General features: G+C 42.9%; 2 protein-coding genes and 1 pseudogene across 6 annotated transcripts; all 3 read right to left on the bottom strand.

Moving 5' to 3' along the window:
- Window positions 1-5,665: 5,665 nt before the first annotated feature.
- LOC306943787 (mitochondrial ubiquitin ligase activator of nfkb 1-A-like) lies at window positions 5,666-10,389 on the bottom strand (annotated as a pseudogene). The gene is made up of 5 exons: window positions 10,317-10,389; window positions 7,818-7,869; window positions 7,625-7,745; window positions 6,550-6,779; window positions 5,666-6,139 (listed from the first exon to the last, which is right to left on the bottom strand). The product of its transcript is annotated as a mitochondrial ubiquitin ligase activator of nfkb 1-A-like (transcript).
- Window positions 10,390-10,431: 42 nt separating this feature from the next.
- Window positions 10,432-16,512, bottom strand: LOC306943228 (uncharacterized protein). 3 transcript variants are annotated; one of them, XR_013792369.1, is made up of 4 exons: window positions 16,332-16,512; window positions 13,663-13,805; window positions 12,962-13,104; window positions 10,432-11,478 (listed from the first exon to the last, which is right to left on the bottom strand). XR_013792369.1 is itself a non-coding variant. In XM_079529446.1 (4 exons), the coding sequence occupies exons 2-4, from the start codon at window positions 15,502-15,504 to the stop codon at window positions 11,307-11,309; spliced, it is 501 nt and encodes a 166-aa protein (XP_079385572.1). In that variant the 5' UTR covers window position 15,505; window positions 16,332-16,512; the 3' UTR covers window positions 10,432-11,306. The 3 variants fall into 3 exon arrangements, 1 of the variants encoding a protein (XP_079385572.1); XR_013792370.1 differs by having other exon boundaries at window positions 13,663-13,783; XM_079529446.1 differs by lacking the exon at window positions 13,663-13,805 and adding an exon at window positions 15,319-15,505.
- Window positions 16,513-20,506: 3,994 nt separating this feature from the next.
- On the bottom strand, window positions 20,507-25,190 carry LOC306943608 (putative oxidoreductase ZK1290.5). Of its 2 annotated transcripts, XM_079530037.1 has the most exons (8): window positions 24,926-25,190; window positions 23,751-23,999; window positions 23,539-23,640; window positions 22,663-22,754; window positions 22,239-22,421; window positions 22,016-22,075; window positions 21,662-21,763; window positions 20,507-20,739 (listed from the first exon to the last, which is right to left on the bottom strand). In XM_079530037.1, the coding sequence occupies exons 1-7, from the start codon at window positions 24,993-24,995 to the stop codon at window positions 21,668-21,670; spliced, it is 852 nt and encodes a 283-aa protein (XP_079386163.1). In that variant the 5' UTR covers window positions 24,996-25,190; the 3' UTR covers window positions 20,507-20,739; window positions 21,662-21,667. The 2 variants fall into 2 exon arrangements, with proteins under 2 accessions (XP_079386163.1, XP_079386162.1); XM_079530036.1 differs by lacking the exon at window positions 21,662-21,763.
- Window positions 25,191-25,346: the final 156 nt, after the last annotated feature.

The following is a 25,346-nucleotide window of genomic DNA, read 5'->3' as shown; positions in this document are numbered from 1 at the left end:
CCGGTCTAGAGCCCCGCCTACTGTATCCTGTAATTTAAACGCAGGAATACAGAAGGCTATTTCCATATCCGCTCTAGAGAGGATATGCAAACTGAAAGCAAATTGGATCTATGTTAATTTACGTTCCGTGACCATTTTCTTAATCAACATGGCCAACCCAGCATTCTGACAAAACGCGCATGTCATACATGTGTTTAGTAGTGAACTTTTGCATTCTATCATTGCCTGTTTGATTTCTTGTCCGCACAAAAGCAAAGGCGTAGATAGCAGCTTCTGTGACCCTGTAACAGATGACCTTGATGTCACCGTTGACCATGTGATTGGCTGGCTGAGCGAGCTCGCAGAGCCACAGACTATATACACACGGGCCGAGCAAGGTATCGCATCCGGAGTGATGTAAGACCATTGAGTTAGTTTCAATGGAAATAAACTACGGGAATTTGAGCTTACTTTGGCTGTTAACCGAGAGGATGGTGGTTCGAGACAACTCAGGGACGGCTACTGCACTAGTGAAATGTTCAGGTTTCATGTCTGTAAAATACTCACTTCAATGTATCCGTCAGCGTACCCAGACACACTGCTCACGCCTTGAACCTGTGACATTCTGCTCACCACTGTGATAGGACACTGTCTACATGATCAGAATGTCATGGGTTCAAATCTTCCTGGATCTTTAACTTGTGAAATGGGATATTCTGCATTACTTTTTGTACTTTGTTGATGCCATACTTTCCTGTACTACATTGCCATGTTGATACTTTTATTTCATAAAACACATTGAATACTTCTGTCTTCTTATTTCTTAAGGCCTATTCATATACTCCTGTTTTAGCTCATAGTGTGCTTCGCTATGAGCATGTAGATCTATTTTTGAGAATTGTGAAAATGTGTGCAAGTCCTGAATATATTAATGTAGCCTGGGTTCCATGTCACTCTGCTCATTTTGAAATGCTTTGTAGTTTCTGAGTTATTTAACTTAAACGCCCAATACATTCTCAATGGCAATAGCACAAACTTTGGCATGCTACATACTTACACATAGAAACCCCATTCAAACCTATTTAGGTTCATCTTACGGTGGACATGGCCTGAAAAGGAATCTTTGAAATGTTTCATAGTTTTAGAAATATAGTGCTTTCAAATTTGAGACATTTATAATGGGGCTCAATGGCAGCTCTATGGCACGTCAAAAAGTCACTTTCACCTAGAAACTCCATTCACACTTTTTATAATTCAGCTAACTGTGGGCACACATGCTGGAACTTTTTACTTGGGCGTTTAATTTAAATAACTCAGAAACTACAAAACATAGTTTCTGAGTTATTTAAATTAAACGCCCAATGTATTCTCAATGGCAATAGCACAAACTTTGGCATGCTACTAGTCCTACATACTTACACCTAGAAACCCCATTCAAACCTATTTAGGTTCATCTTACGGTGGACATGTTTGCCTGAAAAGGAATCTTTGAAATGTTTCATAGTTTTAGAAATATAGTGCTTTCAAATTTGAGACATTTATAATGGGACTCAATGGCAGCTCTATGGCATGTCAAAAAGTCATTTTCACCTAGAAACTCCATTCACACTTTTTATATTTCAGCTTACTGTGGGCACACATGCTGGAACTTTTTACTTTGAAATGTTTTGTAGTTTCTGAGTTATTTAACTTAAACGCCCAATGCATTCTCAATGGCAATAGCACAAACTTTGGCATGCTACTAGTCCTACATACTTACACCTAGAAACCACATTCAAACCTATTTAAGTTCATCTTACGGTGGACATGTTTGCCTGAAAAGGAATCTTTGAAATGTTTCATAGTTTTAGAAATATAGTGCTTTCAAATTTGAGACATTTATAATGGGGCTCAATGGCAGCTCTATATGGCACGTCAAAAAGTCACTTTCACCTAGAAACTCCATTCACACTTTTTATAATTCAGCTTACTGTGGGCACACATGCTGGAACTTTTTACTTTGAAATGTTTTGTAGTTTCTGAGTTATTTAACTTAAACGCCCAATGCATTCTCAATGGCAATAGCACAAACTTTGGCATGCTACTAGTCCTATACATACTTACACCTAGAAACCCCATTCAAACCTATTTAGGTTCATCTTACGGTGGACATGTTTGCCTGAAAAGGAATCTTTGAAATGTTTCATAGTTTTAGAAATATAGTGCTTTCAAATTTGAGACATTTATAATGGGGCTCAATGGCAGCTCTATGGCACGTCAAAAGTCACTTTCACCTAGAAATTCCATTCACACTTTTTATAATTCAGCTTACTGTGGGCACACATGCTGGAACTTTTTACTTTGAAATGTTTTTTAGTTTCTGAGTTATTTAACTTAAACGCCCAATGTATTCTCAATGGCAATAGCACAAACTTTGGCATGCTACTAGTCCTACATATTTACACCTAGAACCCCCATTCAAACCTATTTAGGTTCATCTTACGGTGGACATGTTTGCCTGAAAAGGAATCTTTGAAATGTTTCATAGTTTTAGAAATATAGTGCTTTCAAATTTGAGACATTTATAATGGGGCTCAATGGCAGCTCTATGGCACGTCAAAAAGTCACTTTCACCTAGAAACTCCATTCACACTTTTTATAATTCAGCTTACTGTGGGCACACATGCTGGAACTTTTTACTTTGAAATGTTTTGTAGTTTCTGAGTTATTTAACTTAAACGCAGCGGTGGCCGAACGGATAGCGGCGCGGTCTAGATAGTTACCGGAAGGTTCCCAGTTCGAACCAGCCGTCCGACACGTTAAAATTACCACCGCTGAAATGCCCTTGAACAAGGCATCAACCACTACGATGAAATGTGTTCTATGAGCAGGGCCTGGCTGGAAACAAGTTCTTGAGCTTAGCCCAGATACCCTGGGTAAATATAGATTTCATTTCATTTCATTTCATTTCACGCCCAATGCATTCTCAATGGCAATAGCACAAACTTTGGCATGCTACTAGTCCTACATACTTACACCTAGAAACCCCATTCAAACCTATTTAAGTTCATCTTACGGTGGACATGTTTCCCTGAAAAGGAATCTTTGAAATGTTTCATAGTTTTAGAAATATAGTGCTTTCAAATGTGAGAAACTTATAATGGGGCTCAATGGCAGCTCTATGGCACGTCAAAAAGTCACTTTCACCTATAAACTCCATTCACACTATAATTCAGCTTACTGTGGAACCTTTTACTTTAAAATGTTTTGTAGCTTCTTTGTTATTTTCGTCTTTTTTTTCAAATCCTCAAAAATGATGAAAAACGGCATGCTATAGTATTCCATCTGAGACCATGCGCTATAAATTATGAAAAACAAGGATTTTAAAAAAAGACGAAAATGACTCCGAGACCATGGGCTATATATAGTCCATAGTTTCAAAGTAAAAAGTTCCAGCATGTGTCCACAGTAAGCTGAATTATTAAGTGTGAATAGAGTTTCTAGGTGAAAGTGATTTTTTGACATGCCATTCTGCCATTGACCCCCATTATACATTTCTCAAATTTGAAAGCACTATACAAATACAAACATTTTTCGGCCACCAAAATCTGGCTCGGACCCTGGACTAGGTGTGTACCCTGATCTAGAAAACATTGAGAATCATACTGTTGCATATTTTATTTTACAATCAGTCCAAAACGGTAATGCTGAGGCTAAATTAAGGCACAGAACAAACATGTGGGAAAATAACCAATCTATATTGTACATTTACTGTACATTGTTAGGCTACTTTCTATATTTACACATTTTCAAAGATGTTATTTTCTCCAATAACTTAAGTACATCATGTATGTACAGTTTTAATATAACTGCACTGAAACAAACACAAAACATCTACACAACATACTATAATTTCCACTTTCAAATTTTGTATTTATATAAAATTGTTTTTGAGAACAATTAAACCGCCTCTTATTCCAAACAGTATATTTGGAGGACACCAAAGAACATTATCTTTGTCTTTTCAACTTAAAAGTGTTGATATTTAGTGGCCTGCCTAACGTGACAGGCGACAAGCTCGTAGATCGGCTATTCTTGGTGCACAAGAACGAGAATGGATGCAACTGGGACGTATCCTCAGTGATGTATCCCAAGGTCATCAGGGTTTCGGGTCTCGCGAACATCATACCCCTCACTCGGGTGACCCAGCCGGGGTGATCAAGTCCCGACTTACGTCCCAGTAGCTACCCTCGATCAGACCCACTAGGGAAAGACCAGGGCCACACAATCAGTTGGAACCACTCCGGAACTACTATGTCGGGACTGAGAGGTACAATTCTGGCATGTGGAGGGACTAGGCTCTGTGGGTTGCCTCCTGTCCGGGCCCCTCCTACGTCTCACCAGGTCCACACCTGCTCTCACCAGGAGTACAGCGAGGACCTGTGCGTTGCACCAGACTCCCAGCACCAGACACTTCATTCAGAAGTGGTGGATTCTTGAGCCGCAATGGTTCTGCAGGCTCCACCTGGGCAACGGTAGTACTGCAGGCTCCACTTGCGGCTCGAATGGCCCTCGTAAAGGCCTCATCGACTGTGCGCAACCAAGTAAATCAGGGGTTACAGTGTCACTCGTCTGTCTACCCGAACCTAGTACCTACTAAGCATATACCACAGAATCTGCATTAAGGTAGGGTACTGTATGTGATATTTATTTATATTCTGATAGTAATCATTGTTATACGTTATATAGAGTGTTTTTCAGTAACAGGAATCTCCATGTTTCTCCAGCCCTTTAGAAAACAGAAAATGCATTTTCAGGTGGGGTCCGGGGATACCAATTTTATCCAATCAGGATGGAGAGAGAGCTCACACGGGATAAAGAATAAACAAGTGAAATTGGAAGTGATGATAAAATTGGAACACGATAAAAATGAAGCTGATAAATGGGTATCCATTGGATTTATTGGATGAAATTTGGCCACGCACCTGGAAAATGTATGTTTATTAAAGAGCGGGCTCTTTAATAAGGTTATTGAACAAATGCTATAGCAACTATCAAAAACAATTGCTATCAGAATATAGTGCATTAACAAAACACTATTTGTTTCAAGTTTCAACCAAAACATTTGGGTTTTTTTTGAAAATCAGCTCAAGGGTTCCAATAACTGTTACTGGATATACGTGTGCATACTGAATGTCAAAGTGTCTTATGCCTGATTAGAGAGGCACCACTCTCCTGATGCTCTCTGCCTACATATGGGACAGTTGGGCTGGCTGTGGCAGGCAGGGCCTCATGCCTGATAGAGAGGCACCACTCGCCTGATGCTCTGCCTACACATGGGACAGTTGGGCTGACTGTGGCAGGCAGGGCCTCATTAGCCTGGCTAATAAGCCAGACCGAATCAGCCGTTGGCAAAAAAATATTGCCTGCCGGCGGATTACGGTCTGGAGAGGCTCAATTGTACGCCCATTTCCTACACCAGAGAACTGGTGTGGCCAATCGGGACACGGTATGCAATATGTGCGGGCTTTGGTACAGTGACGTTCAATGCTTGAGACCTTTGACTGACAGTAGCTCTAACCAATTGCGTCAAAGAGAAAATGTTTGAACCCACCCCCCGGGAAACAAGATCCATACACAGCATCTCCAGACTCAAATACCACACGACAGTGTGATTTGAGTCTGGCTTACTAGCCAGGCTAGGGCCTCATGCCTGATAGAGAGGCACCACTCGCCTGATGCTCTGCCTACATATGGGACAGTTGGGCCGTGGCAGGGCCTGGTAGCAGCTGAAGCAGCAGCACACACATGTCCACAGTCCAGCAGGACACAGCCGCGCGGCCGGCTGAGGCAGACCACGCAGGCGTTCTCCATGGGCACCTCCGCCGCCGCGCCGTCCTGCTGCGAGGCACCCGTCCCCGCCGTCTCCAGTCCCTCCAACTCCCTCCTCAGTCGCTGGCGGTCCCACCTCCTCTTCAGGGGCACGGCCGGCCGCCCCGGCCAGGGCGAACGCGGAGGCCAGCACCTGCCACACCACCGCCTGGCTCTCCTGCTCCGCTCGCAGCGTCTCGAAGTCCGCCGTGGTCAGGAAGTAGTCCGAGCCGTTGGCCGGCGGACGCAGCTTCAGGACCCGGTCCGTGTCCAGGATCAGCTCGCCCACGCCTGTGAGCGCAGCGCCCACCTGCCCAAAAAGAAAAGGAGAGCTTTGGATCCATTCCTTTGGGTTTGTTTTTGTGTTTTCTCCCTAGCTTAGTCATTACCATTTCCCCATGTGTTCTGTGGTTCACTATCTACCGCTCAACTGCATAAAACACTATGACTATACGCACAAGAGACAGTGTTTCTACTGTTTATATCTACTGCTATGCAGGTTCAACTCTGAGAGCATACTAATGGAACCAAATGCACCTGTAAGAGTCCACACCTCGACACTAACTCTGGGGGAGCCCGGGTTTGAACTGGGAACCTTGTGGTTGCCATCCGCCCCAATAATAAATCCCAACTGCAGAGGGTGTTAATTAATTACAAAAACTATCAACCACAAGGCAACATGGCGATGACCCCTGCTCTAGGGGCACCTTCTAGTAGTACCTTGAGAATCTGTTCAGTCTCCAGCTGCCCTTTGGGCTTCTCCCCGCTCAGCACCGTGCCGATGATGTCGGAGAAGCCCAACGTGGCCTGGTGGAACTCCTTGTGGATGACCTCCATGTCCAGGCCCGAGGCATCCAGGGGACACAGCACCATGACCACCGCCTCGTCCGCCCCCACCAAGCTGAAGGGCAGAGTTCACCCTCTGGTGCAGCACCCGCTCACTGTCCATCCTGCAAGGCAAGGCCAGCACAGAGTTAGTACCAGTGTTGATAACTTTAGACAAAAGAAATATGACAAACTAGAAAAACTGCCCCTCGGGGCACAGGTCTCCACCAGCCACGGTCAGGTTGTGGCCTCCTGGTGGTGGTATAATAGGCCAATGTGAAAAAGGTTCTAATTATTTTTCTCAGTTGACGGGTCGAGCAGTAATTGGCCAAATCATTGGCCCTCTCCTCCAGGCTTCTAGCTAGACGACTCCACGGAGGGGGACGCCCCGGGCGCAGCCATCACCAAGGTGCAACCAGCACCAGCCATTGCATCAGCCACACCGTCCAACAGGGCACCGCGGACATGGCGCAGTGCCCTGCCGGCCGGGTGCAGCCAACCAGTGCTGACCACACCCCAGTAACTGCCGCGCCCAGGGCACCCCCACGCGGACCCACCCATTGTCCTTTCTCTCATGCCAGAGCACACAGGAGGCTCTCTCTGCATTGTGTGTATATAAAAAATAAAAAGTAGACTAAAATGTTAGGGAGGTACCATGCATTTTTTTGCCGGGTCAAAGAGATGCAAAAAAAGGTGAACGCATAACAGTGTGTGTACATAATTATTTTAGAGCGAAGGAGTGTGTGCGTGTCCGTGCAAAACTGTTGTTACGCATTCATGTTCTTGTGCGTGTTGCCCGAGCGTCACGAGGCGTTGCTCGCGACGTGTTTTCTAGCGGGGAGGGGAGGAGGGGAGCGGGTGCTCAGATCAGAGAACCAATAGGATCCACGGCCTGTTTTCGACTGGCTCCCGCCCGTCTTGACCAGAAAGCACACAGGCTGGGCTAGGCTATAATGACGTGGTATCTCACCACATTCGAGCAAGGCTGTTCCACACCAGCTTGTGTTCCTTCAGCATGAGTTTCTGCACCACTCCAACGGTGCTTTCTTGGAACTGACTCCTCAGTGGCTTTCCCACAGTTTGCACTGCCCCTATACACATGAACATTCATTCATTCATACATACATACGCACAATGTGCAAAAGAGAGAGACACAAGTACACAATTAAGAACTAACGTACTGCAGGCATTTCCCTGGGGTGGCATTCAAAATGTCTGGGGATTACGCCTACGTTTTTTACGTGAGGTTTATTTGTCAGCGGGGCGAGGGAGGTGGTGATATTATGTGTTGGGTGTGGGGAGCCAAAGAGTATGATTTTTTTTGTCGTTTAGCATAAGGAAATTATCTGACATCCAGGATTTAATGTCAGTGAGGCAGTGTAACATGGGATCCAGTGAGTGAGTGAGTGAGGTGGTACCCAGCTAAGTGATGGAGAGTTTTGCATTTTGGCCTCCTAAACGGAACAAAACATTAACAGAGAGTTTGCTTTCAAGCTGCGTTTAAAAACAAAAGACACCGTTTTGGAGGTTCGTCATTGGCATCCAGGGAGTATGTGCACAGTTTTGATCGGGCAAGCGGTGCCAGAGATTAGGGTTCAGGGAAGTCCCTGCTAAATGTGTTTACCAATACTACAGCATACAAATCAGTACTTTAACCACTTTAACCCTATAGTCTATTTGAAAATAACAGATCAACAAGTTCACAGGATGGGTAAAATGCAGAGGACGAATTTAACCTATGTACTGTAGCCTATATAAATGGCAAATGGTGCATTTATATAGCGCCTATATCCAAGGCGCTTTACCCATTCACACTGTACAGTGTACACACACATTCATACACCGATGGAGGAGGAAAGCATGCAAGGCACCAACCTGCTCATTGGGAGCAATTAAGGGTTCAGAGTCTTGCTCAAGGACACTTCGACACTAACTCTGGGGGAGCCTGGGATCGAACTGGGAACGTTCCGGTACCCCTGAGTACTCTAGTACCCCTGAGCCACTGCCGCCCGATGTATATACATATACACGTCTCTCACTCACTCACTCTCTCACACACACACACACACACACACACACACACACACACACACACACACACACACACACACACACACACACACACACACACACACACACACACACACACACACACACACACACACACACACACACACACACACACACACACACCCCATCAGATGCCAAGAATATGACGTATGACCCCTTCCCCCAATATTAACCATCATCACTCAACCTGTTATTTATTTGTCCAAAGTCGGACATGAAATAAGTACCATCAAATAGTTAACGGTATATACTACTCATGCTTTATTCTCAGGATGGCGCTCCATACAGCGATCCACTGAAGTGACATGAACTTGAAATAACTGGGCTGAATGAGAACAGCACTTGATACTGTAATGTACACTGCTTACAATGAATCTAAAATGTACCTTCGCATACTTCATATTCATATTTTATAGAAACAATGTAGTCAGATATATTATATTCCTATAGTATTACTTCAACAGTGAACAGTGAAAGTTATTTATTCTATTGCAATATTTTGGCCATGAAGAGAAAACACTTTTTATCCATGTCTGACTTCCCTTGTTACTTTATGCATGCGAGGTGTGGTGTCTCCATGTCATCTAAACTGTGACCACAGACAATCACACTTATTATTCTTGTCAAGAGGTGTGATAACTGTAACTTTGTTTTCTGGACAGTAAAGCTGTCACCGAATTAGCACCAAGTTTCTTAACCACAGACTAGCACTATGCAGCGTCATAGTTGTGGGTCATCAATAGTTGCACCAGTTGTGCAGAGTCCATGCGTCCATTGTACTGCATGAATGTAGCATTAATACAGTGATGCAGGAAATTATCTTTTCTATTATAGTATATCTATAGAACTATAGTTATATAGAGGGAAATGTCTTCTAATAGAAAGATCTACCACTTGGTGATCTCTCAAGAAACATTTGCAAGGAATATATTTCAGCAGGATCGCTGTTTAGTTTGATGGGAGCTAATTTGAAAGTTTCAAAAACCTTAGTAAAAAGGCAAAGGTCTTCAGCTTTGATTTAAAAGAACAGAGTTGTAAGCAGACCTAGTGTGTGGGGAGATGAAGTAAAAAGTAATGCAGAATGTGACTGCACTAAATCAATGTGACCAGAAGGTGGCAGTCATAACCAGTTTCAGAAATCATGGTTTTGCCCATGACTAGGAGACTCTCATTGGAACTAGAGTAGACAAACTAATTATAAAAAAGGTTATCGTACTGACAATTCACATATGACTTGCACAAAGTCACATACCAGCTAAAATAGATATGTTCACAATCTTAAGGCAGCCTAACTGAAAATGAATTAGTCTCCATTGATTGAACAACATTCAGTGTGCAAATTTGGCCTAAACTTCACATATTTGGTGAAGATGACATGCTTAAGCAAAAGCTAGAGCATGGTTATTGGTTAGATTTCACACGAAAGACCAAACTCGGAGCGTCATCTGGACAGCGTTTGCTGAACAACAGCTTCTCAGATGAGAAGTCTGGATATCCTAAATATATATATATAAAAAGTATGCTTTGGAAAATAGTTTAAAATAACATTATTAAGGCCTAATATTGAAGTGTACATTTGTCTGATAATGTACCATGTATCCTCAAATCATTGAGCTGCACAGACTTCAGGTGCCCACTCTTCCAGGATCCCAGAAAACATTCCATGGACAGATAAGGAAAAAAGAAAACACAATTGGATTTCATGACTAAGATGAATGCATCTATCATTTAATGTTGAAATGTCAAGACATATGAACTTCATTCATTTACACTGTACTGTATAATTTGATTGACAAGTAATAAACGTGATTTTCACCTAAAAACCAGAAGGTTGTGACACTTAATAAAATCCAATGCAATTTCATTCAAGGAAGAAAAATAGTCGAGAAAAGAACATGCAATGCAAAAAAACAACAGAAGACTGCAACACACAAGGCTATATTCCAGCATATGAATCAGTGGGAAAGTATCACATATAAACACAATTATCCTGTGTCATGTCTTAGTGTATTATTTCCAAGCAGGGTAACAACCAAAGTACACAGTAACCGTCACATGCTTGCATATTGATCACACTAGTCTATTAGGAACACTTTAATTTATAATATATTACTGAGCACTGTCAGGTTAACATACTGAATACAGGGCTTAAAGCCAAAACAAAGCCCAAGACTGAAAATGTTTTTTTTTGCAAATCTGCACTGATCATTAAATTACCTCTATGAAATCCTCAGGACTGAGAACTTTAAGCCCTGTGAATAAGGCCATTTTAAAACTGAAACGTTACCCAAATAGCTCGTTGCACTCAAGGCAAATGAATCCTAGCATGCTTTTCATAAAGACACTTAACAAAATGTGTTACTTAGGTTTAAAAGTGTTACATTTAAACGAACCAACTGATGGCATTTGCAAATACATGCATAGCAAGAGAGTCCAGAGGTGGGTACTGAAGAAATGATTGAGCGGCATAAAGGATCATATAATACACTAATTAACAATTTCTCTGTTCAGTCAACTCTTCATATCTGAGGGTTTTAACAGTTAACACGTCACGCTTAATTCATACTTTGTTGTATTGCTAGTCATGTCCTTGACGTCGTTGAAGATCTTGGTGTACTTCGTGACACATGTTCTGACAGGCTCCGTTGCTGCTGGTCTGGGTGCTGCGGTGCGAGGAGACCCCCTTGGGTTCCTGACTGCCTTTGAGCTGGACAACACAACACGTTGCCGTTTTCTCCTCTCCGTGGTCTGCTCCTGGAGGTTTGGGAGACAGACAGATATTGGACATGGAACGAGCGGCTGATCCAGTGCCAGTAACACAAAATACTGGTAGAGTGGTTGGTCTGCATTATTATCAGTATTGGCACCCTTGTCTGACCCCGGCACTAATGTCAAAACGACGTCAACATCGGACCACATATCTATTTATGTTAATAGTGACCAGCGGTTATGGTTGGCCAATGATCTTGAACTTTTACTCAAAGGCAACTCCTGCCAAGTTGTATGTTTTGGATTTTCTGTAGAGTCAAAACTGACTTGGAAAACAGGCAGGGAACAGACAAAAGAAATCAAGTTATCCTTCCAAGTACCTTGGCGCACACAGTAAATTCATTCTCACTGCCCGTGCTTCCAGAGGGGTAAAATATGCCAGCCATTCAACACCCCTGCTCATAAACGTTATTGGTACAACATCCCATACGTACAACACTTAAGACAATAGACAGGATTCCACTTTGCTTCCCACATTACAGAGCCTGAGCTCTGTGCATAGATCCATCCCGTATGCTCATTGATAGACTACATCATTCAGACACCCACCCAGTCAGGGGTCATCAATATGCCCGTACACAGACAAATGTGTCCGTGGCAAGACTTGTCCTTGGCATATTCTAGATATTGTATTTAGATTCTTATTTTTATCACACCACCCCACTACTGAATGTCAATCTTAAAACTCTTCCACCAGAAGGTAGCGCTAATGAACAGAAAGGCTTTTGGTACATTTGGTGCTGCCTGCTGCCTATATCAGAAACAGTGAGTGAGTGAGGATGTGCATCTCCTGTTCACCGTTGTAACAAGATTGAGGCAGTAATCCTCAAACTTTTGCTCAGGAATCAGGATAGATGATGTCAACTCAAATTACTGTAACTTCTAAATGCAATGACACAAGAATACAATGCTGAGCCACACACACACACACACACACACACACACACACACACACACAGTATGATTACTGGAAGGAGAGTTCAACCATCACTGTGCACAAAGAGATCGAAAAAAAGAAAATTAGAGAGAAAGAAGGCATCAGAGGAAGATACGTAGTTACCGGTAGACACAATGTCAAATGTCCTACATATCTCACAGATTTCCAATACAGTACTGTCAGCCGGAAAGACAGACATGTACATAATTACAGACAAGTATTTCAAATGTTTACCAGATTTTCCATAAGAAACCGCACTTTATACACTCTCTATTCAGTAAATATGAACTGGGATCTGACTGTTATATTGTGTTCTTGCATTCTTACATAATTTTGTCCCAACGACAATTAGCAAAGATCTACAAACTTAGGACATCACATCATCCTGTTGTGAGCCTGTAGATCTGCCATTTTTGGAAAAAACGTCACCTACAGTATAATGACATGTCCAAACTAGGGATGCCAGGTTGAAAGTTGTAAATTGCATAGCGGTTGTTCAATGCAGCCTACAGAAGTAGTAGTGCGTTTTACCAGATGGTTCCAGCACCAGGAGCTTTAGAGATGTAGTGAGCCTCGTCCATGTCTTTGGTGAAGACAGCAGCTGCCAGGCCGTCTCTCTCCACATCCTCCTCCAATGTCTTGAACTTCAGAATCTGCATCACTGGACCAAAGATCTGCAGACAGTAGAAGCCTTCAATACACTCCAATTCTCAGAAGTTTAAGAGACAGTTGCACCACCTCACATGAAGTTCAAACTTAACGTAGTCATAGCTTAACCCATTTAGACCCGAGGCCACGTCTGTGTCACCTTACAGCCTTTAACCACTTTATTTTAAACTTTAGCTGTTGAAAAATAGCAGATCTACAAGCACAGCACTGAGTACCGCACTACGAGCTTGTAGATCTGCCATTTTTGGAAAATCGTGAAAACGTGTGCAAATCTTTCAGATGGTCGGTGGCAAATTATACTTTTTGTGGGGGGGGGGGGGGGGGACATTCTGTCGAAATGGATTAAATGGCTTTTAAATCAAGCTGTATAACTAGGCCAAGTTTGAACTTAGTGCCTAACCTTTACTCAAATACAATCAAATTCTCTCATAGAAGTTCAAGTGCTTAAACTTTACTCAAACTGTAATCCTCTCATGAAAGTACTAATAAAAGCATTCTGTATTAATCCACACAATTCTATATGAGTAAGGTATGAAATAAAAATGTCTGTCCTGATTCCACACCGGATCGTGGAATCCTCCCCAGCGATGGTCATGTTGTCATGTGACGTCTCCAAACACGGTGGGCTGGATGGCCACGCCTCCTCCACACATCAGCTTGGCTCCCTCCTTCTTGTGGTGATTTCTGTAACACAGGTTTGTTCCATCTACGGATTGTCCTTAGTTGATCTCTTACCGTTTAAGCTGTCCGGCATGCAACTGCCATGACCTGCTCTCTGGGTAAGAAATACATAAGCTCCTCCGCCAACGTCAAGGCGACAATCCATGGGAGGAGACCCAATTTAGTCATCGCCAATTCCCAATTGCCCCAAGTGTCCTTGAGTCCCTGTTGCTGGCACCACCACCCCCACAGCTGGGGAGGTTTAAACTACTGTGTGCATCCTCCCATACACACTTGCAAGTAGCTTCTGCAGTGCAGCAAAAGGGACGGTCACTTGATCCATCGCCAGATTAACTTCCCACCCGTAAACACGGCCAATTGTGTTTGATGGATGCAATACTGGTCAGAATACTGCTCCATTCTGCTGCTCTGTGGAGAGAGGGGGTTTTATTTGTTTGTTTTCTTTGCGACTATTATTACTTGATGTTAAAAGTTAAACCCTATAGAGTAGAGAGACAGTGTCAAGTTTCTCTGTGAGGCCTAGCACATGTGGAGGAACAAGATCTATGCCTCCAAGAGCCACTTCCTGCTGAAAAGGCACAAAACCAACCTGTACCAGAGGTCCTTAAGAGCTGCTTGTCGTCTAGGAAAGGTCACTTACCTGGTCGATACTCTCATCAAAGTACTACGAAAAGCATTCCGTATTAATTCCACACAATTCTATGTGTAAGGTATGAAATAAAAATGTCTGGCCCTCAACTTACCTGCACGTCCAGAGATAGACAGCTCCTTGTTCAACTTGATGCACCCCCGTTGTTGAGGAAAAACCCTGTGCATGCAGCTGCTACAATGAACACCGCACCCCAGGTCTGTCTGAGTTACAGTCTTAGACCTGTCTTGCTTCGAGGAGGGCCTCTGTCGATGGTCACATCGGCATCGGTCTTCCTCTTCAGCGATGGAGAAGGGGAAGGCGCCCCGTCACTAAAGACGAAACGCCTCCGTACCTTTTCTCCAGGGAAGCTACAGAACACGGACAGCTGCATCTGTCCGTCTGACCTATAGACAGTCACCCTCCACTGGCGCTGGACTGGCCTTCCGCCCAGCTCCCATGTGGCGGAGACACCTGAGATGACTCTGGCCAGCTGCTGACCGTTCACCTCCACGAGGTCATAACGGTTGCCACAGCGGGCTTTCCAACACCCGAAGGGGGGCGTTAGGGTATCAGGGTGTGGTGGAGTCACAAGGCACCCAGAGAACTCATGGAACAGGCTGTTGCTCTGGGTAGTCACCACCCTGGCTGGTGGCGTGGGCGGTCGCACCGGAACCCACGTCTTACTACTGTGGACGTAGCGAGTACAGAGACACCGCACGACCGTTGGAATAAAAGCAGGTCTCCACTGCTTTCTACGCCGGTCATAGCTTGCACGCACCGGCCTCCACTCTTTAGTGAGGTGGTCATAGTAGCATGCACAGGGTTTCTCCTCAACAACGGGTGTGACATCCTTCGGGGGTCTGAGCAGCTGCTTCTCAACTACTACTAGTGAGGAAACGTCACATACCTGGTCGAACTGGCGGTACAGTTCAGGGACACACGCTGTGATGACGGCCAGGTCGTCATCGGTCAGGGGGCGGTTTCTCAGGTTGTCCACGCGGACGTCTACCTGCCTTCTGGAACGAGCCCTCAACTTAACTGCACGTCCAGAGACAGCCGGCTCGTTGATCAACCTGAGTCTATACTGCTCCATTCTGTGGAGAGAGAGAGAGAGAGAGAGAGAGAGAGAGAGAGAGGTGCTGCTCTGTGGAGAGAGAGATAGAGAGAGAGGTGCTGCTGTGCCTGTGGGGGGAGAGAGAGAGAGAGAGGAGCTGCTATGTGCCTGTGGAGAGAGAACTGAGAATGAGAGAGAGAGTACTGAGAGAGCTGAGAGTTGTACAAGGCTGATACACCTGTGAAAGAGAATTGTAAAAAAAAAAAACAGATCTAACAATGAGTATTATTTATGCTACAAGTGGTTAGCTTAGGTCTGGGCAGCTATGTTGTTATAGTTTGATTCAAAATGTAATGGCCGAGCCACAATTTGAGTTAACTTTTAAATGTAGGCCGCCTAACTAACTTAAGTTTTAAACACAGTACAACGGCAATAATTAAGACGGGAACCTGACTGTGCAAAAAAACAATTGCCCTCTGTGATAGTAGTTGGCCAAGCTAGGCTACAACGGCTACCGACAGCCTAAATGCTTTCAAACGTTTATGAAAATCACAACTACAGACGTTATCGACGCAACGACGATACAGACAGCACAAATGCTTACAAACTTATTTGAAAAACTACAGACGTTATCGACGCAACGAAGATACCGACAGCCCAAATGCTTACAAACGTATTTGAAAAACACAACTACAGACGTTATCGACGCAACGACGATAGACAGCCCAAATGACTACAAACGTATTTGAAAAACACAACTACAGACGTTATCGACGCAACGATACCGACAGGCGGCAACGGTAACAGACCGTTCCCCGGCCCTTACCCCAAGCCCAACGTACGAGTAATTCGAAAATAAAACTCACTGTTGAAAATGAAAAGCAACAATATTAGCACTGGTGCAAGATAAACACTGGTTCCTTTCGTGGTTGTCGATGTATCCTCTCTGTAACTGTGTGTAATGGTGGTTGGTTAGTGATGTCTGTGGCTGTTGAGCAGGTGGTTGTAATGATGCTGTTAAGCGGGTAGGTAGATGCGACTGTCTCTGTTTAGGATTCAATGCATCTGAGGTAGAAACGGTGCGACTCGGCCTTTTATCTGCAGCTCCGCCCCCTACGCGTGCTCGTGCCCGCGGCGGCGCGGCCCGCCCCTCGTCCGTCATTGATTGGTTGACTGTTGGGCTGTCGCTGCTCGTTGATTGGTCGGTTTAAATGTCAACTAACTTTTCAGTTCAAGCGTAACCTCGCCTCACCAGGCTTCGGCCGGGGGGATTTCCACCAAGTGACGATGACGTCGTCGTTTAGGGTTGCGTTCGGAAATATCGCACGAGTGTGCTCCGGTGCGGTAATTCCGAACGCGCCCGAAGTAACAAATTGGTTTTGTGTGTTTATTTTTGGAATTTTGCTATTGTTATTATTTTTTGTTTTAATTCAAGTGACACATATGTTACGTTTAGAGGAGAAAATATGATTCGTTGATTGTTGAACTTGAACCACCACTGCATGCCACTGCAGATCAATGAAATTATTTATTTACATCAGCCTCGTAGCGTGGTGTAGTGTGTGTGTGTGTGTGTGTGTGTGTGTGTGCGCGCGTGACATGGCAGTGTGACCTGACGAAATATGTGATCATCTTGTGAACTTCAAATAACTTACATGGAGGTCTTTGACACATGGCCTAAATACCGCTAGGTTAGACTGCTATAAGTGCTAATAAACAAACAGCAATGATTTACGTATGGAATGGACACTGACGTTATATGATGTGTTATATGACCTATTTCAGCAGGTCACCAATTTCACGGTAACATCGCCATGCTGGAGTGACCGAGACTCGGCCGAGATTTTGGGTATTGTAATTCAGCGTTTACATGACATCACGGTGTCAGATCACGTTCAAGACATTTAGCAACTGTTCTGTAACTTCTGTAGTTACAATCATGTCGGCCACTGTTACTGATTTACATAATGAACCGAATACCCCATTAGTTATGTAAATGTGGCCCACATGACAGCACTCTATTGATAGTAAACTCATCTGTTCAATACACAGTAACACCCCCCTGTTGTTGTGTATTGAATAGATTGAATAGAGTAGTTAACCTTTCGACTTTTGTGTCGAAGACTAAAGTTCAAGGCCTTCTGTCTTGAACTTGACCATATACCTGAGGGGGGTTCAGGGGAGTCCCTGCAAAATGTGTTTAGCCTACTAATACTACAGTTATAAAAATCAGTACTTTAACCACTTTAACCCTACTCACGTCTATTTGAAAATAACAGATCAATAAGTTCACAGGATGGGTAAAATGCAGAGGACGAATTTCACCTATGTACTGTAGCCCAGAGCCTTAGATATAGCCAGAGTTATGCAAACTGCGTTCACTTCATGGGGCCAGTCCAATGGCGGCTCTTCTACATAAGACTTCTATTGAGCATGGGGACATTGGGACAACCAACTGTCCTGCAGACTGGAAGTAGGCAGAAAATGCATTGGACTCAGGCAACAGCCCAGCTTTAATGATCTTAAATCCCTTTATTTTAGATTGTTTAATAGTAATAGTACAACATAAACATTAAAGAGACTTTAGTTGTTACTGTACAATACTTTTATAAACTTTATAAAGTTTTCCTCCTTTTAACATTAAGTGTTCGATGTGTTATCCCGATTGATCCCAGGAGCACCTTTTTACTATTTTTACATTTTTGTATACCTGCACACCTCCTGAGCACCTGGTTGCCTCCTTGCCAATACTTTAAAACAGTTGTCATGTTGCACACATGCTTAAAATAGCTCTTATTTGCGCCGCCCTCGTTGAAAACAATGTATTTCCAACTCCAGCTTGTCTCAGTTCAGGCTGCATGAACAGCGCTCGAGCGCTCGGTTTCTGCCCCCTCATCAATATCGTAACTCTTCTATTAGATGGCTCTGCTGTAGCCTATATAAATGGTAAATGGTGCAATATAGAACCTATATCCAAGGCGCTTTACATAGATTACATTCACCCATTCACACACACATTCATACACTGATGGCAGATGAAAACATGCAAGGCACCAACCTGCTCATTGGGAGCAATTAGGGGTTCAGAGTCTTGCTCAAGGACACTTCGACACTAACTCTGGGGGAGCCCGGGATCGAACTGGGAACCATTTCGGTTCCCAACCGGCAACTCTAGTACCCCTGAGCCACTAAAATCCTTAAATTGGCTACCAGTATCCCAGATAATTGATTTTAAAATGTTGTTACTATAAATCTGTTTGTGGCTCTGGGCCCAGCTACATCTCAGACATGCTGAAGCCATATGAACCATCTAGAACCCTCAGGTCATCTGGGGCTGGCCTACTAATTGTTCACCCCATAGTTGGAACAAAACATGGGGAAGCAGCATTTCACTATTATGATTATTATTAAATATTATGCACCACAAACCTGGAATCATATTCCAGGATACATTAGGAAATCCCCAACCATAGCTGTTTTTAAGTCTAATTTAAAAACATATATTTGTTCGAATTCATATGCTCCTTTATCTTACAGTATTTCATTGTGTCTATTGTAATCTTTGTTTTTTAGGGGCCCGGACAGGAGTCAACCCACAGAGCCTAGTCCTTCCACACGCCAGACCTCCCAGTCCCGGCAGAGTAGTTCGGGAGCGACGAACTGTGTGGTCTTTCCCTAATGGGACTGGTGGTGGGTAGCTACTGGGACGTATAAGGGTCATCTGAGTGAGGGGTGTTGCGAGACCCGAAACCCTGATGACCTTGGGATAGGCCTATACATGAGGATACGCCCCAGGTGCATCCATTTAGTTCAGATATTATATTATATTCCTATAGTATTTCTTCAACAGTGAACAGTGTGTCTCCATGTCATCTAAACTGTGACCACAGAAAATCACACTTGTTATTCTTGTCAAGAGGTGTGATAACTGCAACTTTGGTTTCTGGACAGTAAAGCTGTCACCGAATTTGCTGCAAGTTTCTTAACCACAGACTAGCACTATGCAGCGTCATAGTTGTGGGTCTTCAGTTTAGTTGCACCAGTTGTGCAGAGTCTGTGCGTCCATGTACTGCATGAATGTTGCATTAGTACAGTGATGCAGGACATTCTCTATAGTGGAAAATGTCTCTGCCAATACGTCTGATAATAGAAAGATCTACCACTTTGTGATCTCTCAAGAAACATTTGCAAGGAAAATATTTCAGCAGGATCGCTGTTTAGTTTGATCAGAGCTCTCAGGCTATTGAGCAGGAAGCAAGCTAATTTGTGAAAGTTTCAAAAACCTTAGTAAAAAGGCAAAGGTCTTCAGCTTTGATTTAAAAGAAGTTAAAGAACAGAGTTGTAAGCAGACCTAGTGTGGGGAGATGAAGTAAAAAAGAATGCAGAATGTGACTGCACTAAATCAATGTGACCAGAAGGTGGCAGTAGTTTCAGAGCTTCAGAAATCATGGTTGTACTGACAATTCACATTTCTGACTTATAGCACAAAGTCACATACCAGCTGAAATACAGATAATGTTCACAATCTTAAGGCAGCCTAACTGAAAATGAATTAGTCTCCATTGATTGAACAACATTCAGTGTGCTAATTTGGCCTAAACACATATTTGGTGAAGTTTGTGTTAAAGATGACATGCTTTTAGGCAAAAGCTAGAGCATGGTTATTGGTTAGATTTCACACAAAAGACCAAATGTCAAGACATATGAACTTCATTAATTTACACTGTACTGTATAATTTGATTGACAAGTAATACATGATTTTCACCTAAAAACCAGAAGGTTGTGACACTTAATAAAATGCAATGCAATTTGATTCAAGGAAAAAAGAAAAAGAAAAACAGGAGAGAAAAGAACATGCAATGCAAAAACAAACAGAAGACGGCAACACACAATGGATATATTCCAGCATATGAATCAGTGGGAAAGTATCACATATAAACACAATTATCCTGTGTCATGTCTTAGTGTATTATTTCCAAGCAGGGTAACAACCAAAGTACACAGTAACCGTTACATGCTTGCATATTGATCACACTAGTCTATTAGGAACACTTTAATTTATAATATATTACCAAGGTTAACATACTGAATACAGGGCTTAAAGGCACAGACGTTCTATGAGATTGTTACACAAAATGTCATTCTCCAAATGTGTTGGATCACGTGTGTGTTTGCTCTTTCCAGAGTGGATCACTTAGATGAATGAGTTTCATGTCGCAGTGGAGTCTCCTGATGCTGTCCATGTCCTCAGGAGAGAGCAAGAAATCAAAGACCTGTTGAAACACCAACATTATTAACAACATAGCATAAAAGGTGGAACACTGGTCCAAAGTGTGAATCCATCTCATGACTATGACATCGATTCAATACTGTATACTGTAGTATGTCTATAACAGAAATGTGTAGATATGTTATCTATTGTCCTTGGCTCCTGACATCATTTCCCATTTGTTACTGCTACTATGTTTTCGGACTATGAATTTCACATTAGAAGGACACTGCAGCCATCTCCTTACAATTTAGTTTTTAACTGCTGACGGGGACGGTGTCAGCAACCATATTAGTTGGTGGTTGAGATCGATCAAGTAAGTTATTCGGTGAGATGATGTAGGCAAAGTATGTTTAAATCGAGGTATAATGTGATAATGTAATGTGCTGCACGATTCTTGCTCAAATGTGAATCTCGATTTTACTCCAAAATAATCACGATTCTCATTTTTTTCCCATGAAAATATTTATTTAAAAAAAACATAAGAGTAACTAAAATGAATTAGACAGCCAACTAGTGCTGCACGATTCTTCACAAAATGAGATTGCATAAGTGTCTGAATCTAGATCTTGATCTTTTATTTTGATTAATTGTGCAGCACTATAATGTGATATGTAGTGTAGAATAGATGAGTGCAGGTTTGGTCAGAGGAGAGAAGTCATTCTAGCCTAGGACAACACAGATTACAATATCACAAGAAAATCGGATCCCATTCATAACAGATGAATGCAATGTGCAACACGGTGTACTCCGGCAACAAAGCAGAACAGCATGATGAAAAAAGGGAGAAGAATCACTTATGAATACAAAGATCATAAAGGCACCGCGAGGAAAACATGCAGAGAATCAACAGATAGGACGGCTTGTGTTGAGAAGAGAGTGCGATAGAGAAGCAACGTTAGAATGGAGATGTTGTTGGTAAACACCTTGTGCTACTCCACATGGGTGGGATCCCAGGATACGTGTCTCCCATCATGCAATCTGCCCAAAGTTGCCATGTCCACCTCCTGCAACTGGAACCCAAACACCTGAGAGAGGAAGGACGGTGGTGGTCGTGGTGGCGGTGGTGGTAGTAGGGGAGTTAAAAGGAGAACGAAACTGGGTATATGGATATTGACAACGGTTGGAAATGGGCAGTATGTTTCTGGAACACCTTGTGTTTTCCCACTGATCTTTACCATTCATTTCTTATTACCGACTTCCCTCATTTGAGGCTAAAGTGATGGTGGGGTCAACAAACATGTACTTTGTACAACAGCAACTGCTTATGTTGAACTCACTTGACAATTCTCTTGTACTCTCTCCTTCTTGGTAGATTTGGGTATTGTGACAACACCATTCTATAATGGAAAAATAGTTTAAACACGTTAATACATATAATAATGCATGCATACTACATAGTTTAAGGCAATAATAATTGAAAGAGTGGTTAACCTTGGGGATAATGTGCTTTTATGGCCTACAGACCAGACTAGATTGTCAATATTATGACATGATTAATACCTGTATGCTCCAGCGTATGCAGATTTGAGCAGGGGTGCGTTGGTACTTCCGTGCAAGCTGTAGAACAGTGGGATGGTTAAGGGCCTGTCCCTTGGCCAGGGGGCAGTACCCTTCAAACACTATGCCCTCCTGACGACAGTACTCCGCCAGCTGATTGGGCTGCTGGAATGGATGGAACTCTACCTGATTGGGTGAGGGTGGGTGTTGTACCCCAGAGGTTAAATGTTGAATTCAGCTCTTTAGAAACAACTGTAATATTATATATCTAATATTCTTAGTCAGTTGTTTCATTGTTGCACTTTCAAATAGGACCATAGTATACCAGTGTTTTTGCATGTCTTATTAAGACACATTTGGATCCATTAGCAGCAGCACACCCTTATAGATTTTGGTCTAAGGTTGGTTAGCTAGCTGGAATACTCACTTGGTTGACATGTGGTACTACACTACAGTCATCCTTTAACTGTTGCAGGTGGTGGACCAGGAAGTTGCTTACACCAATAGCCCGACACACCCCTACAGAAGCAAAATACACAGGCTATTTTAGAGAGTCTTTATTCATTTGTAAATTGACACAGGAGTAGTGCATAGCAAAGAGATGCATTCCAAAGCCAAAGGAAATACTTAAACACTTCCTATTTTGACTAGGGTCCCCCAGGTGTCTATCCTTGGCCCCCCTCTTGTTTCCCCCTTTACACCAAACCTCTTCGCCGAAAATAGCTGACCTACAAGCTCACATAGTTAGAGAAAATTAGCGAAATGTGTGGCAAATCTGCAAAAAAAATGCTTAAGGTCTCCACACACCGGGCGCGAATCGGATGCGAATTCGAATTTTTAGCGGCGTATCGGTTTTCCGAAAAACGCGGCCGGTGTGCAACCACCTTTACCACTAGCTTTCTCCACAAATGTGTTCATAAAGGTGTCTACTATAACATATAAATGTGTTCCAACCCAACTCCCTTGGGAAACTTTGTGACAGCTGCTGAAAGTTGGGGTACCATTAACAGCCAATATATGGCAAAATTCCAAAAATGTCATTATTAAGTAGCATGTGACGTGTCAAACTAGGGGGTTTTCATGATGCTCGCCACATGTGCCACGGGTGTTAGAAATCTGCTGGTACAACGATTAGCATTGCTGCATCCCGCGTTGTTTAATAAAAAGCATTTTTATCCGAGCACCCCAACTACTTTTCTCAGCAATGCTAATCGCTGTACCAGCAGATTTCTAACATGTAATAATAATAATAAGGCCATGTAATAAGCATTGCAATTATTTAATGAATCCCTTTGTTTCTCACCCTCTTCATAGAGCTCCTCCAGGGCTCTCCACGTCTCCGCTCTCACGTCCCTGTTAGAGCGACCAGGCTGTCTGGCATCTGGCCAGTGCATCAGGTACAAATCTGAGTGGTAAGGAGTTCATAAAATTACAAAGGGGCATTTTGAGAGTAATAAGATAGGGATAATGTGGTTTACAGACCAGACAGTAGGTGAACATCATCTTACAACGTACCAAGATATTCCACCCCCATCCGAGAGCAGGACTCAAGGCAGGCCTTTTTGGCATGTTCATATCCATAGTCCCCACACCAGAGTTTACTGGTGAGCCACAGCTCACTTCGTGGAATCCCACTTTCTCTGATAGCTTCACCTAGCTGTGTCTCGCAGCCATAACGCTTTGCTGTGTCAATGTGCCGTACACCACACTCACGGATTGCATACACAACAGCATCGTGGGCGTATCCACCATCATGTGATGTTCCTTTGAAGAGAGAGATCAAGGACAAACATTTCACAAAAATCTGAAATCATCAGTGGTGGAAAAAGTACTCAATTGTAAAAAACAAAAAGTACAAAAGTATTGGCATCAAAATGTACTTAAAATGCCAAAAAGTAGAAAGTACTCAATATGCAGAATGTCCCAATTCAAGTTTTCAAATGTATAAAACTCTAGTAATAATAGCAGATGTACAAGCTCACAATGCGTCGCCATGCGACACATTGTGAGCTTGTAAATCGGCTATTTTCAAATGTCCGAAATGTATAGGGCTGAACTTAAGTGTTCAATGTATGTTTTGTAATAATAATCAAAGTAACAAGTAACTAAAGTTTTCAAGTAAATGTAGTGGAGTTGGAGTCAAAGTACAATATTTGCCTTTGAGATGTAGTCGTGTAGTATTGGAAATTGTACAAATACCTCAAAATTGTACTTAAATATAGCCCTTATTAAGTAGGCCTAAATGTACTTTCCACCACTGGAAATCATACATTGCATATAACATAACGAGGCTTGTTCATTGAGTTTAAAGCTCATTTCCCTTACAGTTGTTTAGTTAATGAGTTAATTTTTTTTTTTTGCTTGCCTCAAGTTGCCTGGTTGAGTAAGTAAGTGGGTGAGGAATAGACCATTTTTGCACCCAGCAACACCACTTGTAACTTCACTGAAGCATACAGAATATAAGTGCTGTCTAAAGTTTAAGTAAGGCAGGAAGATACAAGGACAAAGCAAGTTCAAGTGCAATGTCGTAGTCCAAAAACTTGATCAACTCACACACATGCGCATGCATGCCATGCACCAAAACAAATGTGCAATGAATTCTTGTGTGTTTCTCAAACTGCTACTGTTAATAAACTGACAGGGTCAGTGCAGAAGATGCAGCAGCTGTATATTGCATAGGTCAAACGCACCTAATCCAAGCTGGGGAATGTGCAGTCCGTTAGAAAGAGGAATATTGGGACAGTTAAGAGAAGAACACATGATGGAAAAAAGCCCAGACTCACTGACGTGAAAGAAGGTAAAAAATCCGACAAGAATAGAAATTGTGTAACGAAATACATTAAAAACAAAGTCAAAGAAAAAGGTCTGCCGACCTGATCGCCAAATCACTGCAACCCTGTGTTTTGATCATCTGGGTAATTTATAAAATGCAGTTTCCGCTTCCTATCAACTACATTCGGGATCAATTCACTTAGCAGGTTTCAGATCCGGGCATCCGGCTTTAGAGCAGATATGGAAATGGTACCTGTGCGTTTGTGTTCAAATGACCGGATACAGTCAGTGGGCTAAAACCGGATCTGAACACTGAGACGCAAATAGAAACACTTTCGG

Source organism: Electrona antarctica (genome assembly GCF_951216825.1).
Source record: "Electrona antarctica genome assembly, chromosome: 19".
NCBI classification, from domain to species: Eukaryota; Metazoa; Chordata; class Actinopteri; order Myctophiformes; family Myctophidae; genus Electrona; species Electrona antarctica.
The sequence above is the reverse complement of the archived record's forward strand: the minus strand, read 5'-3'. Positions and strand labels throughout refer to the sequence as shown.